General features: G+C 36.7%; 4 protein-coding genes and 1 long non-coding RNA gene across 5 annotated transcripts; 4 read left to right on the top strand and 1 right to left on the bottom strand.

The window, feature by feature from the left end:
* Positions 1 to 431: 431 nt before the first annotated feature.
* LOC101901239 (uncharacterized) lies at positions 432 to 8124 on the top strand. The gene is made up of 7 exons (XM_059119840.1): positions 432 to 1816; positions 2458 to 2631; positions 2696 to 2975; positions 5730 to 5830; positions 5895 to 6122; positions 7362 to 7535; positions 7638 to 8124. Exons 1-7 carry the CDS (start codon positions 1496 to 1498, stop codon positions 7923 to 7925), a joined length of 1566 nt encoding a protein of 521 aa, XP_058975823.1. The 5' UTR covers positions 432 to 1495; the 3' UTR covers positions 7926 to 8124.
* Positions 4237 to 5706, bottom strand: LOC131801264 (uncharacterized). Its single transcript, XR_009341764.1, has 2 exons — positions 4969 to 5706; positions 4237 to 4846 (listed from the first exon to the last, which is right to left on the bottom strand). It is a non-coding gene; the product is annotated as an uncharacterized LOC131801264 (long non-coding RNA).
* A 1883-nt stretch (positions 8125 to 10007) lies between the features above and the next one.
* LOC101901402 (alcohol dehydrogenase) lies at positions 10008 to 11075 on the top strand. The gene is made up of 3 exons (XM_005178573.4): positions 10008 to 10424; positions 10491 to 10664; positions 10737 to 11075. The coding sequence occupies exons 1-3, from the start codon at positions 10104 to 10106 to the stop codon at positions 11034 to 11036; spliced, it is 795 nt and encodes a 264-aa protein (XP_005178630.2). The 5' UTR covers positions 10008 to 10103; the 3' UTR covers positions 11037 to 11075.
* A 1501-nt stretch (positions 11076 to 12576) lies between these two features.
* On the top strand, positions 12577 to 13907 carry LOC101892141 (alcohol dehydrogenase). Its single transcript, XM_005178607.4, has 3 exons — positions 12577 to 13213; positions 13294 to 13467; positions 13527 to 13907. The coding sequence occupies exons 1-3, from the start codon at positions 12893 to 12895 to the stop codon at positions 13815 to 13817; spliced, it is 786 nt and encodes a 261-aa protein (XP_005178664.2). The 5' UTR covers positions 12577 to 12892; the 3' UTR covers positions 13818 to 13907.
* A 130-nt stretch (positions 13908 to 14037) lies between these two features.
* LOC101892309 (uncharacterized) lies at positions 14038 to 16461 on the top strand. Its single transcript, XM_005178608.4, has one exon. The coding sequence runs from the start codon at positions 15259 to 15261 to the stop codon at positions 16291 to 16293; it is 1035 nt and encodes a 344-aa protein (XP_005178665.1). The 5' UTR covers positions 14038 to 15258; the 3' UTR covers positions 16294 to 16461.
* The last annotated feature ends 1220 nt before the right edge of the window (positions 16462 to 17681 follow it).

Here is a 17681-nt window from a genome sequence, read left to right as displayed (position 1 = left end):
GTCCGACATATGTTGTGAAATCATTTTCAAATATCCAAAAACTCTTCTCGAATGTTTCAGAAACAATCATAAAAAATGATAATCCATGTAGTTTTTAAACGACAGGACCTAAAAACCGACATTTACGAATAATTGGTTAAATTTGCCTTGAAAAATGCAAAATAAGTCGGCAAATTAATTTTAAATAAAAAGTTTCAAAACGATTTAAAACCATCGGATCAAATCTGAATATCAACCATTATTCTATTTAGAAACTTCAAAAAACCACAACTAAGTGAATTTATTCCGATTTAGTTCTCTGGGATTTTGTTTTTCAGAAAATAGTCTTTTTTGTTCAAGAATGATGTTTAACTGTTATTACAGGGTGAGATGAAAAAACTGCAAAAAAGTCAAACGCCATAGTTTTTAATTTTTTTTAATTCTATTGAATGAAATGAAAAAATGTCGGATATAGCATCAAATTTTAGAATAAGTTTTGTTGTAAATGGTCAGCTTTGGCACGAATTACGGCCTTCAAACGGCCAATGGAACCGTCACACGCTGCCCAAATGTTGCTCTGCGGTATTTTGGCCCATTCCCTGCCAAGCTTGCTTGAGGTGATGGACAATGTGGGATTTTTTAGTGCCAACCTTGCTTTCCAAAATACTCCAGACACAATAGTCCAACGGATTGGTATCCGGAGATTTTTGTGGCCATTGTGTGCTGGAAATGAAGCGAGGAACCTCATTTTGTAATCATTCTTGGGTGGCGTATGCTGAGTGCGATGGTGCTTAGTATTGTTGAAATGTCCAAACTGCTGGACAGGAATGTTTTCTCATCGGAGAAAACCATATTCGGCAGTTCACCGCCTTCGTCCAAGCGAAGCAACTCTTAGCTCTTTTGAGTATATTTTCTTTCTGTTGCGGTGTAAGTTCTTGTACTTTTTAGAATTTCAATGGCTTTACCCCGAGCTCATTTTTCAATATTTGCGGAATGACGGCCACTGCGACCAAGTCGCTTCTTTACTTTTCAAACCATTTCTTCTGATGTTGCTGTTATCTTCCGTCCACTTCCTTGACGTCGGGCTACGCTACCAGCATCACAGTAACGAGCGATGGTACGAGACACAAAAGATTTATTCCCATTTAAATGCTGGAGTGCTCTAACGATAGCCACTTGTGTTTTTCCAGCCTTAGAAATGACAGCAGTCTGAAGTTGATTGAAGTTTTTTTCATCTCACCCTGTATATGCGTAAATTTGACAAAATAGGACAAATTAGAATTGACCGCTAAAATCAAAATACATCTACAAATTTACTATCGTTTTTCCAAGTGTAGTTTTATATACTGTTATACTAGCTGAAAACTGTGCCGAACGCTTCTTATCTATTGTTATCGGAACTGCGTTGCTCACATAAAATACTAGACCACCAACTAGTTTTTTTCATTTGTCGTTGTGGAGGCAAGCGAAGTGTTATTCTACGTAAATTATAGAATTTTATTATTCAAATAAGAAAATGGATTTAAAAGATAAGAACATAATATACATCGGAGGATTTGGTGGCATTGGCCAAAAGTGCATAGAAGAGTTTCTAAAAAAGGGCATTAAAGGCCTCTTTGTATTCGATTTGAAGGAGAACACAAAAGTTTTGGGATATTGGCAAGAAACATACACGTCGTGCGATATTAGTTTTGTAACAGTCGATGTGACCAAAACCGAGACAATCGAAACAGCCTACAAGAAGGCTAGTGATAAGATGGGTTGTATCGACGTTGTTGTGAATGGATGTGGTCTCATGAATGATCGACATCTAGACCTGACCATCGATATTAATTTGGTGAGTTGAGTTTTCTTTATTACAATTTCAGTTGTCTCCAATACCCCCATATGTATGTGTAGGCATTAATAATTAGAATTTAAACAATATAGGACAAGTACTCAATTGCTAATTCGATGATAAGCTTGACAAATTAAGATACTAAAATGCAATAAACAATTCATAAACGATGAAATGTTTATACAGATTTAAATAAACTGAATGTGATAAGATAACTCTTGTTTTGCAAAAACGGCTCCCAATGATGTGAAACGCGGTCAAGCATACTCAACACACATTACCCAACAAACCAAAACGATTCAAAACGTGTTTATAATAAACTTAATTCCACAAGCTTTAAGCTTAGGAAAGTATTATCGTTAGTGTTGTAAAAGACATTTGAATAAATATTAAATAAAATTATTGAATCCTTGTTATAATGCGGTTAGTCGGTAGAATGCAACAAGTGAAGAACTCCAATCTTAGAATAATCTAGTGATTACTACTATGAAAGGCTTGCCAACAATAATTGGCTAATAAAACTGAATCTTTGCCTTAATACTCACGGCAACAAGCATAGAGATTTATCAACCTCCAGAAAAATAGGTTTCGAATCATGTTTCAACTAAGCTTATCATCGTGAACTTTTCGCCTAAAACCAGCGTGGTGTCCTGCACAGCTGTATGATTGCTTTGGGCTACATGGATAAGTCGAAAGGTGGTCGTGGTGGTGTGATTGTTAATATTTCCTCAGTTGCGGGAATACAGACGAGTGGAATGTTTGCCATATATTCTGCGGCTAAGCACGGTGTAACCGCTTTCAGCAGAGCAATGACGGTAAGTGATGGCAACTTGATATTCGAAATTGTTACACCCGTCTGAACAAAGGTTTTCATTTCAGAATCCTTTATATTACATGCATACTGGTGTGAACTTCATTACCATTTGTCCGGGTCTGACTGAAACTGCCCTGCTGGACAATGTGAAGGACAAGACTACACTTTTGGAGTACGGCCAGCCGATGGCCGAAAGGTTTCTAAAAATTAAAACACAACCTGCTAATGTTTGTGCCGAAAATATAGTTAAGGCTGTCAAAATAAATAAAATTGGATCGGTTTGGCTTTTAGATGTGGGCACAATGTCGGAAGTGCAGATGCCAACGCTATGGGAACCAGAAATGAAATAAATATTTACATAAATGTATACATGTATACATTTGTTTAATTTGTAATTTAAGTTGAATTCGTTATGAAATTGTTCAAAGCACACAATTGTTACGTGTTACGTGTCAATGGTATCAAGTCGGAAGTCTATTAATTATAATTTTTTATTAAACTTTATTTTGTAATAAAAAAAATGTCAAGTGGCAAAGGGTTTTTATGAATGGTAACACACATCCATGGTAGAATTAAAAAAGTAAAGTCCTGCAATCATATGTTTACAATTATTTGACAACATCTTATTGTCAAAATGTTTATTTATAAATCCATTGTACATACACAATGGAAACCTTATACAGCAAAATTTGACAAGGTAAATTACAGAAAATGCACAGATTACCTTCTTAGTTTTACCATGCAAACATCCAATCCAGAAACTTTGTTGAAATGGAAAATTATGTCAAATGACTTCAATATTCCCATGGCCTGAAATATTAGCTGTGTCCTCATTCTTGATATTGCTATATTCGGATACATACGTCTTTGAGAGTATTCTTAAACTTTAAATTGAATATAAGAAAAAAGTTTGAATTGCGCTCTTTCCTATAAAAATATTGTTGCTTTTTTAAAAGTATTAGTTGTTGTAATTTGAGCATATACCTTATATAAATATGCCTTGATCTAAACGCATGATATGGAAGTTTTGCAAGGTAACTGCAAGTGTGGATATAAATTGACAATAAACTTCATTGAAACTAAAAACGACGAAATAGAAGTTCTTTGAATTAAAATTAGTCCTAAATTAAATGATAGGGTTTATTTTTGGGTCGAAGTTATTGGATTCAAGACTGGCAAGCTAAAAATAATTGGGGGAAGTACGTTTTTTATTCATGGCTTGTCTTTGCTTACATTCATATTTGAATTTCAGAGAGATTGTTCGGGTAAACTCAATTTTGTTCGTATTTGTTTTTGTAGCAAATTTATGATGCCTCGATTTGTATCCGATTTGTATCCATAAAATGAAGGGTATATTAAATTTGTATGTCCGTTAGCAATCATGGATACTCATCCCATCTTCACAACATTTTGTGTTAGGAAAAATATTTGTATTTGTGAAATATAAAGAGAAACAGTTGCTTATTTCGTTTTTTAAAGGTTTTAGTTATTAAAAACTTTGACCCTTTGTGGCGGAGGTACCAGAAGGAATGGTCCGATCTCTACCATCTTTATAACAGATCCTGTGTTGATTAGAAATATTCAAATGTGCCAAGTCTAAATGGAGTCGGATGTTAATTTCGCTTTTTATGAGCTTAATGGATATTCAAAATTTCGACCTTTTATTCCTTAATTCTATTATTCTTAATACCAGATCACGGGTTCATAAAAATATTATGATGTGGGAAATTTGAAGACAATCGGACTTTTACATCATATTTTATTAGAGTTGTAATTATTCACAATTTTGGCCCTTTGTGGGAGAGGCACTGATGGAGTTGACCGATATTGTCACATCACACTTTATAAGAGTTGTAGTTATTCAAAATATTTACCCTTTGTGGGGGAGGTACTTCATAGAGTGGGTCTACTGTATTGTCCATTTTCGCACCTGACCTAGCACTGACGCAAATATTAGGATTTGCAAAGTTGGGGTAAAATTGGTTTAACGTTTCTCTTTCTGTCCAGAAAATATGTTTTTTTTTTTTTTTTGAAAATTTCGGCCTTTTGTGAGGGAGGTACCAGAAGGAGTGAACCGATATTGCTCATCTCCGAACTCGATCTAAGTTTGACAAAAATGGACCAAATCGGATACTCCCTTCAAGAGTTATCGTGCGCACCAGTCAGCCAGACAGACGGGCAGAAGGACGAACATCGCTAGATCGACTCCAAATGTTCTGAAACGAGAGAATAGAGACATAGGGTCTAAAACAGTTGTTTCGACTAGGCACGTTTTGACCATATCAAATGACATATAGCCTCTCTGGCCATATGGCTGAGGGGTAAAAAAAGAAAATACCTCCTATGTTTGGAATTTTCAGAGTTTAGGCCCAAATTTGTAGTCAACTGACTGTAATTTGACATTGTGGGTTCTCACTTAACTTCGTCCAACTAAGATATATGATGTTGAAATGTTTACATCAAACAGACTTAGTGTATGTAGAATTTCCGTAATGAACGTTGTTTATTTCCCAACCAGAACAAACAACGAAATCTGGCAAAATTTCGTTCGTAGGTTGCTATTTAAGCGTCTTGGAAATTTGTAAGCATTATTAGTTTTGAACTTACATTTGGTGCGTGTGTGTGTTCCTTTTTAAGAATGTCTGTAGCAGAAACTGAAACGCAAAGCCAAATTATAACCGCACTCACAATTCTCAAATGTCTGGCTACAAACCTCAAACCGGTATTCATTTACCCGCTAATGCCAAACTAAGAGTGCAACCAAAAACTCAAAACAATATCGAAATACATGTTGCTATCAAAAATATACCCATACATTATATAAACATATGTATGTACAACTAACTACTGTCTGTCATTGCGTTAGACTATGATTGCGGCCAAGAAACCGAAAATCGATGGGCCAATGAAAAGTGCACTGTGCACTTGTAGCTCAACCACACCAGACATAGGATCGTGTTCGATAGGTTTCGGTCAATATCATTCGCTACTAACCCAGCCAGCCGTCTGTAATTGGTGGCGGTAATCAACGACAACTTATATCTGTCTGGATTCTCTTCGAGTCGATATCGCATTCAAGTGGCAAACATCGCATCACTTGACCGCAAATGGAGTTAAAAGGTAAAAATGTGGTCTACATCGGTGGATACGGAGGCATTGGCCAAAAATGTTTGCAATCTTTTCTGCGAAGGGAAATCAAGGTACAAACATATATTTCTCCTTTGCTTTAAAGGCCTGAGTAAATTGGCTTCGTTTTCCACACAGCATTTGGTGATCTGTGACCTTTGTGATAACCAGGAATTCCGCACGAATCTTGCCAGGCAATTTCAAGAAACTCAAATAACCTACATACCAATTGATGTCACCAAGCGTCCAACAATTGAAAAAGCCTTTCAATTGGCAGCTGACACCCTGAAAAGACTTGATGTGGTCGTCAACGGCTGTGGCTTGATGAACGACCGTTTTATAGATCTGACAATGGCTATCAATTTGGTAAGATCACATTTAACGGTATTTCCGTGTTATAATAGTTTAAAAAATGACTGGGAAAGAACACAAGTTGAGGGTTGTAAAAATACAGCAAAAATCAAGGACAAAGCAGATGGACGAATATCACAAGATCGATTCCAAATGTCCCAAAACGAATTTCGTTTTTGCGATGAGACATATTTTGATTGGGCTTAACTCTAGCTTAGTAAAAACTCTTATATTTTTTCGAAATTTACTTATTTTTACCCTGATCTCAGGAAACTATTTTTTTCTTGGGGAACGGACCTGGGACCCATTATTTTTGACCCGAAAGACCGGGATCAAGAATCCGATTAGACCCGGGTCTAATTACCCGATTTAGACAATATAGGTATCGTTGCTTATGAAAGCTTATGAAAATACCTATCCAACATGTGGCCACATGATGGAATAGGTTTTGGGCGTTTACACATAATTTAATTATTTCACATGTATTTGTCCCGCGATTACAAGTATTTGAAATGCAAGATGTTTAATAAAAGTTGTTGAATCATGGGTGCCTGTACATCTTTACGGCTAGGATGAAGTATACTTTGCATCTCTTGATTTGGTGCGGTGGTTTATTCATGACTGATTCCTTTTTGATTGGATCACTCAAGGAAACTCCAGACTGTTTTTTTTGGTTTTTTATATTTTTAAAACGAAGAAGAAAGCGGACATTGTAGCGGACACGAACCTGTTCCAGAACACTCATGGCGTTTCTCGGACGTATATTACACAAATTTCGTGTGTGCGTCAGATACATTAAAAATTTCGAGTATATTCTGGATTTCTATACATTTTATTAAATGTCCGTAAATTTCTGCACTCAGAAATAATGGTAGAAGAACACAGGGTCGCATCGACACAGCAATGTTGGGACAATGAACTGTCAAACCAATTTTGGAATTGAAATTTTTGAATAAAAACTATTTAAATTTGTAAACATTGTTAAAAAAATGCATATCATAACAACCTCCGATTGGTGTCGTGTAGGAAAACTTATATAAATCTACTTATTTTTAAATTTAACAACTTTTGACATTTCAATGTTTCTATGCTTTGATGCTTCTACCTGCATCCTTCTACCATACACGCGAATAATTGAAATACCATTGTGATGAGAGGTGAAGTGTATGTGTATCGAATACGTTGTGAGTTCCAGACCGTATCGCCCCTATGTAAACAGTGCTGCCCTCTAATTTTAAACATTTTCCACTTTAGACTGGGGTAATTCATAGTTCTTTGATAGCCTTGGAACACATGGACAAATCGAAGGGCGGCAACGGCGGAATGATTGTCAATATTTCATCGGTAGCTGGTCTAGAGCCAAGTGGTATGTTTGCCATTTACTCGGCATCAAAATGTGGTTTGACGGCTTTTACACGGGCAATAGCGGTAAGTTGGAACCACTTTTGCCATACATATGTACATATTTATTTACACGCACACACATACCATGCACATACCTATGAATGTCTATTTGATTGTTATTTTCAGAATCCGCTATATTTTGCCAATACTGGCGTTAGTTTTGTGACAATTTGTCCGGGCTTTACAGACACGGCACTTTTAGAGTCGATAAGAGGCAAAGAGACCCTAACCGAATATTCGGCACCCATGGCCGAGCGTTTTACTCTTGCCATACGACAGAGTCCAGAAAAATGTGCTGAAAATTTAATAAATGTTTTGGAGGTAGCCAAAAACGGATCGGTGTGGATGTTGGACTTGGGCCAAATTAAGGAAATGCACTTGGAAGTTTTGTGGCGGCCAGCAATGAATGTTTAAATAATTAAAATAGATTTTTCGTATTTTTTCGTATGAAAAAAAATTTGAATAATTTATATAAATCAAATCATTTTTATTAAACTTGGATATTCTTGAATAATTCGAACAAAATGGCCATTGACACTTTCGGTTATGTGAATTTGATTGAGACAATAATTGAACAAATATTGAAATAGAGATTGGATTATTTCAGTAGTAATTGTATTGTCATGGCATTAATGTTATTACTCTACCCTTTCGGGTAACTCCTCCACAAGAGTTGAAGAAATGTTTTCAGGAATACTACATCGGGTACATTCAAAAATAGATTCAAACTTGGCACATCTTTTTAGCGATTTTCTTTATGTTTTGTACATAACAATATTCTGCTTTATGCTAAAGCGGGCGTGGAAATGGATTAATTCGTCGCACCCTTTCTGGCACCTCCACGCTAAGATGGAGACTAATAGAGTACGTGATATAGACCAAACCATCATAACTCCCTTGGAATTCTTCTCCAGTTCTCTTTATATATATATTGTTGGTCCAACTTTATGGTATGTCCCCAAACAACAACGGAAAGTATATATCTTTCGGAACACCGACTAAAACTTTCTAACTTGTTTTCGTCTGAACTTATCTTCTTTCTTATTCCAGTAGTAGAATTTTCTAACTCAATTTTTTGACAAAAACCGGTAACTTTGAAACCCAAAATTTTGATATAAAAAATAAGTTAAAGTTGACAACATTGGTATCTATCGACAATTTGTTAACTTACCAACAAATTTCGTTAATTACCGAAATTATAAGCATTATAATTATACCGACTTTTTTCGGTAACTCAAAAAATGTGTTAAAAAATCCCACTACAGATATCGGATTTTATCTATTTCCTACAACAATATAATTTACGGTAAAGTTTCTGTAGACTGCTTAAAATATCATTCTAAATATGGGATATTCTTATTAAGAAGTTACAAAAAATAAAAAATTCTCACTAAATATTAACCAATGAACATCCAAAATGGTAAACTTACTTTTCGATTGGTCTTTAACTGTGATCTATAGATTTGATCTTTTTCATCCCCAAATGTTTTGTGATAATCACCCCCAACCATATGTTCTATTTTGACCCTAACCTCAACTCCATCCAAATTTCGTGAGGATCGGACCGTAATTGCGGCCTGTAGCGTAATTACAAATTAACAGGACAAACCCACACACATGGCTAATTTAGGTCGGTCGAGAATCAATATTTCGAGGCTTTACAACCCACTTGGTCCAACCAAATTTAAAATATCCCCAATACATACTATGTAGATTATAATTCTGAAAAAAATATTTTGATCGGATTTCTCAACAAAAATACTTCAATAAAAAAACATTTTCAAATTTGTTTTCTTTTGTTTTTTTATGACGGACAAACATTTGATAAGTGAAAAGTCCCAAAACAATTGCAGATAAGAAAGAGAGGTCGCTTGTTGTTTGCACGAGCAGATTTGTAAATTTTGAATGCAGAATAAAATCCCATTCTTGTTTTGTTACCAACACAGCATCTTTATCTGTATTGGCTCATATCAAAATTAGATACATATATGCTACAAAAATGAAACCTTAAAATCAAAGGCAACCCCTGACGACTTGCAAAAGAAATTATCTTAGATTGTCACAAGGTAGTTTGTTTGTCTTAATCCGACGCCAAACCAAATGTTAAGATGGGGTCAACGTTTTAATATCATCATAAGATCAGTAGACTGCACTAAATCTGTCGATGGAACTTAAAAAAAATAAGCTTAAATGGGCGATAACAAATTCTTGATGTCTGCACATATCGTTAGTTAAATGTAAAAACGGCGTAAGTCTTTCTTTTTCGAGATCTTGTTTTAAGTTTTAAACGAAAACCTTCTGATACAAAAATTCTACAAAATTTAATTAAATTCGAGCAAAAGTAACAAAGATCACAGCAGCATAAAATTAGTCTGCTTCCTTTTTATGAATGAAGAATACAAGGTGTATTTCCCTCTTCGGCCCAATAAAAGAAAATATCAGTTAGGGCATTTCTATATTAACCGACGAAATACACGTTCTCATGAAATATTTAAGTGAAAGCAGTCGGTCTTTTGTTATTCATTTTCAAATCGTCATCCGAAGTAGGCGCTTCAACATAAAGTGAGTGAAATTAATATAAATCCAATCGGAATGGAACTGGCTGGCAAGAATGTTATCTACATTGGCGGATACGGAGGTATAGGCGAAAAGTGTGTTGAGGCTTTTTTGAAAAAGTCCGTAAAAAGTCTGCTCATCTTCGACTTGCAGTCGAACGATGAGTATCTGGGCTATTTACAAAACACCTATAAAAAATCATTCGTCGATTACATCGCTCTGGACTTGAGGAAGAGCGAGAGCATAAAAGACGCCTTTCAGAGGGCTAAACAGCTGATTGATAACATCGATGTGGTGGTGAATGGTTCGGGCGTTGCAAACGAAAACAACATTGACCAATTGGTGCAAATTAATTTGGTATTTGGATTAATTTCAATTTGAAAACGATGACTGATAACTAACTAAACTTACTTTTTCGTGTAGGCTGGTCTCATGCATAGCTCTCTGATAGCCATGGACTACATGAGTAAGGCGAATGGTGGTCATGGTGGCTGCATTGTAAACATTTCGTCCACAACAGGTCTAAATCCCATTGACCTATGTTGTGTTTATGGAGCGACAAAGAGTGGCGTAATACATTTCACCAATTCTCTGGCGGTAAGATGTACCGGTCTTTATATATCTTCAGAGGATGTGTGTGTATGGATTTACAATTGTATATAATTTTAGAAACCCATTTATTTCGATAAGACTGGCGTTAGTTGTATTACCATCTGTCCAGGCGTAACATTAACACCGATTCTGAAGGATGTCACAACCAAGTGCATTTCGGGGAAATACCTTCCCAACCTTGACAGCATTTTGGATTCGGCAGTGCACCAAACTCCTGCCGTATTTGCCGAAAATCTAATGAAAGTCATAGAGACAGCTTCGAACGGCTCAACTTGGGTATTGGATGATGGTAAAATTGACGAAGTGCACTTGCCACAAATATGGGGTCCAGCGCTGAGATATAAATCACAAAATTAAATAATGGCATTTTGTTCAAATCAAAAAAAAAAAAAATAATAATAAATAAATAAAAAAATAGATAAATTAATAAAAAAGGTAAAACTTGCAGAGGATTAAAAAAACATAAAAAACCGCCCTCTTTAAGTACTTTTGGTCGAGTAAAAACCGTGACATGGCGGTCAACCTCTGGCTGGACAATAAGTTGATTTTGAAGAGTAGTCAGCAAGTTTTGGTACATTTTTAGTTCTTTTTCGTCCTCGAAAAAGGGGCATATAGTGGAAAATACTGAATATTTTTTCCACATCTGACGAACTAAAATACAAATCTTGCTCATTCAATTGAAAAATGTTACTACAAAGACTAATTAATTTGGGCAGGACGTAGTCGAAAATGCATTTCGAATTCATTTTGGGGGCCAGTTACCAAACAATAATTTTTATTTCGAAATCTGGATATTAAGATATTAAGATTAAAAACATGAGCTATGAGATTATGGAGTAAATTTTGGGGGGTTATACTTTTTATACCCTCCATCATAGTATGGAGGGTACATTAAGTTTGTCATACCGTTTGTAACCCCTCGAAATATACATTTTAGATCCCACAAAGTATATATAATCTTGATCAGCATAAAATACTATGTCGATTTAGCAGTGTCCGTGGGTCTGTCCGTCCGTCCGTGTGTCCATCTGTGTAAATTACACTAGCTTCCGAACGAATTGAAGTAGGCTGATAAAATTTTACTCAGATGTGTGTTTGATGTGCAGGACTTTTGGTATTGAAAATAAGCTCTATAGGTCCGCGTTTAGGTATAGCTCCCATAAAACAGTGCTTTCTTCTATTCGGCATTTTGCTGTTTTCAGCGACATTATTCACCGCAATGGTTTCAAATTTCGTATTTGCACTAAGTAATGGGTACTACAATCTGTGACAGAATATTGCCTGTTCAGGTCCAGCCCCCATACCTCCCTATATTCGGTATTTTGATGATTTTAGCTACATTATTCACCAGATTTGTTTCAAAATTCGTACTTACACTTCGTAATGGGTACTACAATCTGTGACAGAAAACCTCTTCATATAGCCCCGATATTTTTTTTTTAAATATCGTATTTGCAGTTCGTAATGGGTAGTACAAGTTATGATGGAAAATTGTATATGCAGATCCACGTCTTCGAATAGCCCCCATATAACGTTACCTCCCTATATTCGGTATTTTGATGAAATAATGACATTATTCAATGGAATGATTTAAAATTTCTTATTTGAATAATATCACGTTTTCGTATGGACCCCAATAAAACGGTAACTCCCAATATTCTGCGTTCTTAAGATTTTCACAGAATTGTTAACGGATTTCTTTTTTTTTTTTTTTGATAATTTCCAATTTCGTTTCATTTGGTGGAGGGTATTCAAAGTTCGGCCCGGCCGAATTTACTACTTTTTCACTTTTTTTTGTTGAAATATACTTCCTGGAACTTGCTACAGGTAAGATACTACCTTACGATAGCTCTTCTACATAAATGTGTTTTTGTAAGAAAGCATCTCTTATATGGTTGGTAGGCTGCGCGGTATACGTTGGTAGCCAAAGACTAAAAAACGTTATTTGTGAATAAAACAATAGAACAGGTGTGTTTGTCTATCAAAGTCAGCGATTAAATTAATACAAATACCAGATATCTTCTTCAAAATTCCATATACTAAGTGTTAACAAACGTAGGAACTGGATTTCACATTGTCTACGAGTTCGTTTTTAATTCAAGTTGGGTGAAGTAGGCGAACAGCATTTTTGGCGATTAGAGAACTGCACTTACTTTGAAAGTCTCTGTCGACCACTTCAGCTACATCAGAAAATTATCCGAATCTTTGGCGTTATGGACTTAAACGGAAAAAATGTGATCTATATCGGTGGATTTGGAGGTATTGGAGAGAAGTGTGTTGAGGCTTTTCTGAAGAACGGTGTGAAAAGTCTTTTGATTTTGGATTTGCATTGCAATGACGAGTTACTAAAACATTTGCAAAATTCGTATAAACTATCCTACGTCGATTATATACCCTTAAACATTACCAACTGTAATGAAATACGCGAAGCTTTTCAGAAAGCTAAGGCCATGATAAGTGTGTTTGACGTGGTGGTAAATGGCGCTGGTATTGTGGATGAGGAAAAAGTCGATCAAATAGTTCAAATTAATTTAGTAAGTCATTTGGAAAAACAAAACTAAACAAAAGGGAGTTGAAAACTAATCTCTTTCGACTTTTTGGAAAATATATTCAGACAGGTCTTATACACAGCAGCCTGATTGCCTTGGAGCACATGAGCAGGGCCAATGGAGGACGAGGAGGTTGCATTGTTAATATATCATCGATAGCAGGTTTGAACCCAACCGAAATTTGTTGCATCTATGGTGCAACGAAGAGTGCCGTTCTTTATTTCACCAGGACTCTGGCGGTAAGATTTCGGGTGACGTCAAAGCATCAAGTTAAATTAAGCGATCTTTTGATTTTTAGAAACCCATTTATTTCAACAAAACTGGTGTCAGTTTTATAACAATTTGCCCCGGAGGAACAGCAACGCCGATGTTTCAACAAGCATTCTCCCAAATGATAGGAATCAAACATTTTCCTCAATTTTCAAATGTTCTCAAATCGATGAAGCCTCAAAGCGCCACAGCACTTGCCGAAAATCTAATGGAAGTTCTGAAGACGGCTGCCAACGGTTCAACGTGGGTCCTAAACGACGGAAAAATAGAACAGATTACATTTCCGGAAATATGGGGATCGGCAATGAAATTGAATTAGAATGTTCGCTTGAAGGGTGAAATAAATAACAAACTGTTAAAACATAAATAAAAAAAACGCCAAAAATATAAATATATCTTAGAAACCGAAGAGAGCATCCGATTTGCACATCGTGATATTTATGTTAGACATTGGTCAGTTGGGTAAATCGGCCATGGCGATAACGTGATCCATAACTCTCATATAAGCCAAGGGAAGTATCTGATATTGTCCAAACTTGTCACATTATATTTATATTAGGCTTACGACCACTCCTATTGGCACTTCCTCAAAACAGGTTACCACTCGTAAGGTGTGGACTCAATGTCGAAATTTCTTTAAATTTAGCATAGCTCTATGTCGCCCATTTGAAATTTTCGTTTTATGAGAACTCAAGATGCCTAATTGCAACCACTTCGTTTTGAAAAAGAGAAAGCGTCTGTCTCGTGAGAACCCAAATCGAGAGAAAGCGAAGAGACATTTAATCTATTATGGAAGCGAAATGTCAAATTGTTGTTCTTCACCAACGTTCTGTGGAAGCTATTCTTGAATTTGGACCCTCAGGGCACATTTGAAATGCTTTAGATTCTATGGACTTAAAAAAATATATGTGCAAAATTGTCCCCACGTTCTTTAATCCGTTCGGAATCTCGAGTGATTTCCAAAGACGGATAGAAATTCCCAATTAGTTTTGTACCTTTTTTTTAAATAATAGCCGAGGATTTTTGTCTTCCTCTTTGTTTGTCAAAATATCTTCTACTAATAATGTTGTTTCTAGGTTTTAGATACACCGAAGACAACAACAAGAGCTATTCCACAGCTTCAAAATAAACCTCATCAACGCATCTTTGGTCGCACAGTCAACCTTAACACACATGTTGCACCCCAACAGAAATGTTGATGCTTGCCCAACGAACTGTCAGTTTGAGATTTGGGTATCGCGTTTTGAACTACAATCGCAAAGGGAAATTTGATCCGGCTTGTGAAATATATTTTTGTTAGTCAAACTGCAGCAGACGGGTTGCAACAGTTGGTGTTGTACTGCAGCCTGTAACTGCTGGTGCTACTGACGTTGTGGGGTGCAACAACTGACAACTGTGGTGTGTCTTTTTGGGCCATTTCATGTTGATGCCACATCGGTTGCAACGCCACCACTCTTCACGACGATATCCATTACAAGCGTAAGCCATAGTCGTCTACATATCTTCCGTTCGGGTTGGGGCGCCAGTTTCTAGGTCAACAAAGAAGACTTTTAAATCTCGATCGCCAGAAGGGAGGTGGGGGCGAAATTCTGGTCATTGGATCCACTTGAAATGTGTAAAAAACAAATGCGGATTACATATTTTGGAAGGGTGTAGCCTAATGTTGGCTATAAATTGTAATCACTGCGACACTTTGGCATTAGAAGTGTTCCACACCTTCAACCTATCGGATACCAAGCGAGTAGACGCGTTTCATCAAAATGAAATTAATCTTGTTGTGCGCCTTATTGTCTGTGGCGGCCGCATCCCGCACCCATCACTTGGTGGTGGTAAAACCTGAAATTCCAACAACGGAGTACAGAGAACAGGACTCTAAAGGATTTTATTCGTTCGGTTATAGTGGCGAAGAATCAGCCAAGGCAGAGTACAAAACACGTGATGGTTCTTCCAAGGGATTTTATTCGTACATTGACTCGGATGGAAAGTTGCAGACGGTGAAGTATGAGGCTGGTCGCAAACAGGGATTTACCGCTTCGGCCACTAATCTACCCAGCCAGCCGGTGGATAATAACCGCCCTCCAGAGCCAGTCACCGACACACCCGAAGTTGAAATGGCCAAACAGGCACATTTCGAAGCGTACCGCGAAGCAGCCATTAAGGCGGCAATGGAACCGGACACGGACGAACAGATGGACGAAAATGAGCTTAAACGAACCTCGGCCGAGAGCGACACGAGTGCCGAACTACAACAGAATACCAGAGATCTGCTTTTGAGTCGACAAAACTCTCGAGATCAGCTATTGAATCTGTTGAGAGAGCACGAGGAACAACGTGCCAGAGAAGATCAACAGTCACAACAACTGATGACCACCTACATTCTGAGTGCTAGTGCTGAGGCCAGAGCCCATGGTCCTGGCCAGGCCGTGGCACAGGCTAGTATCGGCGGTCAACCTGCTCTCTCGGAATTGAGAACCATTTACAGCATGGACAATGGCGATTCGAATGTTGTGCTAAAGGTTGGCAGCGGAAACGGCAATGGAAACGATCTCAGCGGCACCAGCAGCATTGGCTTGAGCAACGGCAACATAAGACAAGACGACTCTTCAATCTCACATAATTCTCAAGAAAACTCCTTCTACACCGTAGACAATCCCAATGCCCACTACACCGTCGAAATACCCACGGTCCTGACAACCCTGCCTCGCATCGAGTCAATTCGGGTGGGTGCTGGAAACGGCCATTTGCCTTTGGCCAAAAGTACCACCTACATAACTCAACGTTTGAAGTCGTTCTAAGCTTATTCCTACCCTGTCTATGTATGTATGTATGTATATCGAACGAAAGCCAAGCAAGCCAAAAGTACACCTAAACTGATTGTAGTCCAATTTCATAGTTTCCAAAATTCTGTCAACGTCAATAAACAAACTAAAAAAAGACACTCAACCAAAACTGCAAAGGAAAACGGCAACGAAAATAAAATACATTTTCCAAATAAAACCGTGCAAAATTTGTTTTTCTTGGTGGGTGGATCATGCTAGTATTTCAAGGGGGGGTGGGGTGGGGGTCACTTCAAATAATCGTAGCCATCTCTGCATTTTCTGTAATTTGCCTTGTAAAAATTCCATTGCTGAGAGAACAGGTTGCCATCTCTGATTTGTCTTTATATACAACTAGCTGAACCCGGTGCGCTTCGCTACCCCTTTTGATTTTATATGCATTCAAAATTTTATTTACGAATATATGTTGGATAAAGAAAAACAAATTTAAAAATTAAAAAAAAATATTGCACTATTTTAATGCGTTAATAAACGAAATCATTACAAAAGCAGTAACATGACATGATTACACGAAGGGTTTGTCCCTTGGATTTATTTATTTCATAGCAAATACCAAGCGTGCAGGAAACTGTAATTTTTTTAAGTAGAGTGGCATTTCTATTGCAATTAGTGAATTCGCGATAGCAACATACTTCGCCGTAATAAGCATATTTCAAATAAATTGTTGTGTTGTTTTTTAGTGTTAGCCTAAGGTTCTTATTAAAATCATATCCCAATCTGATCCGATTTAAATATAATTTAAAAAAAAATACTTTTACACCAAACTCCGCCACACCTTTCATATTTCATTGAAATTGGTGCGTCAAATATGTGAAATCGGCCGACAATATATATATATGGGAGCTATATCCAAATCTTAACTAATTTCCAATTAATTTATCACATTTGTTATTATAACCAAATTTCGCCACACATTCTGAATTTCATTGGAATCGGTCATATATATCGTGTTTGGTGCATAACATGTATGAAATCGGCCAAAATATATATGTTAGCTATACCCAAACCTCAACTGATTTCAATATAATTTGGCAATTTTTGCTGGTGACAGATTTTGTCCCTCTCGCTTTGGGTGCATCAAATATGTGAAATCGGCTGAGTATATATATGGGAGCTATAATCACATCTGAGCGTATTTGAATATAATTTGTCAAATTTATTTTTGTACCAAATTTAGCCACTCATGCCGAATTTCGTTGGAATCGGAAATACGTATCGTGTTTTGTGCATCAAATATGTGAAATCGGCGGAAAATATATATGGGAGCTATATCCAAATCTGAACCGATTTTAATATAATTTGACTAATTTATTTTCTAGTCAAAATCCCGTTACATATTCCAAATT

This window comes from Musca domestica, unplaced genomic scaffold, assembly GCF_030504385.1.
Source record: "Musca domestica strain aabys unplaced genomic scaffold, Musca_domestica.polishedcontigs.V.1.1 15, whole genome shotgun sequence".
NCBI classification, from domain to species: Eukaryota; Metazoa; Arthropoda; class Insecta; order Diptera; family Muscidae; genus Musca; species Musca domestica.
Note: the sequence above shows the minus strand (reverse complement) of the source record. Positions and strands in the feature narration are given on the sequence as shown.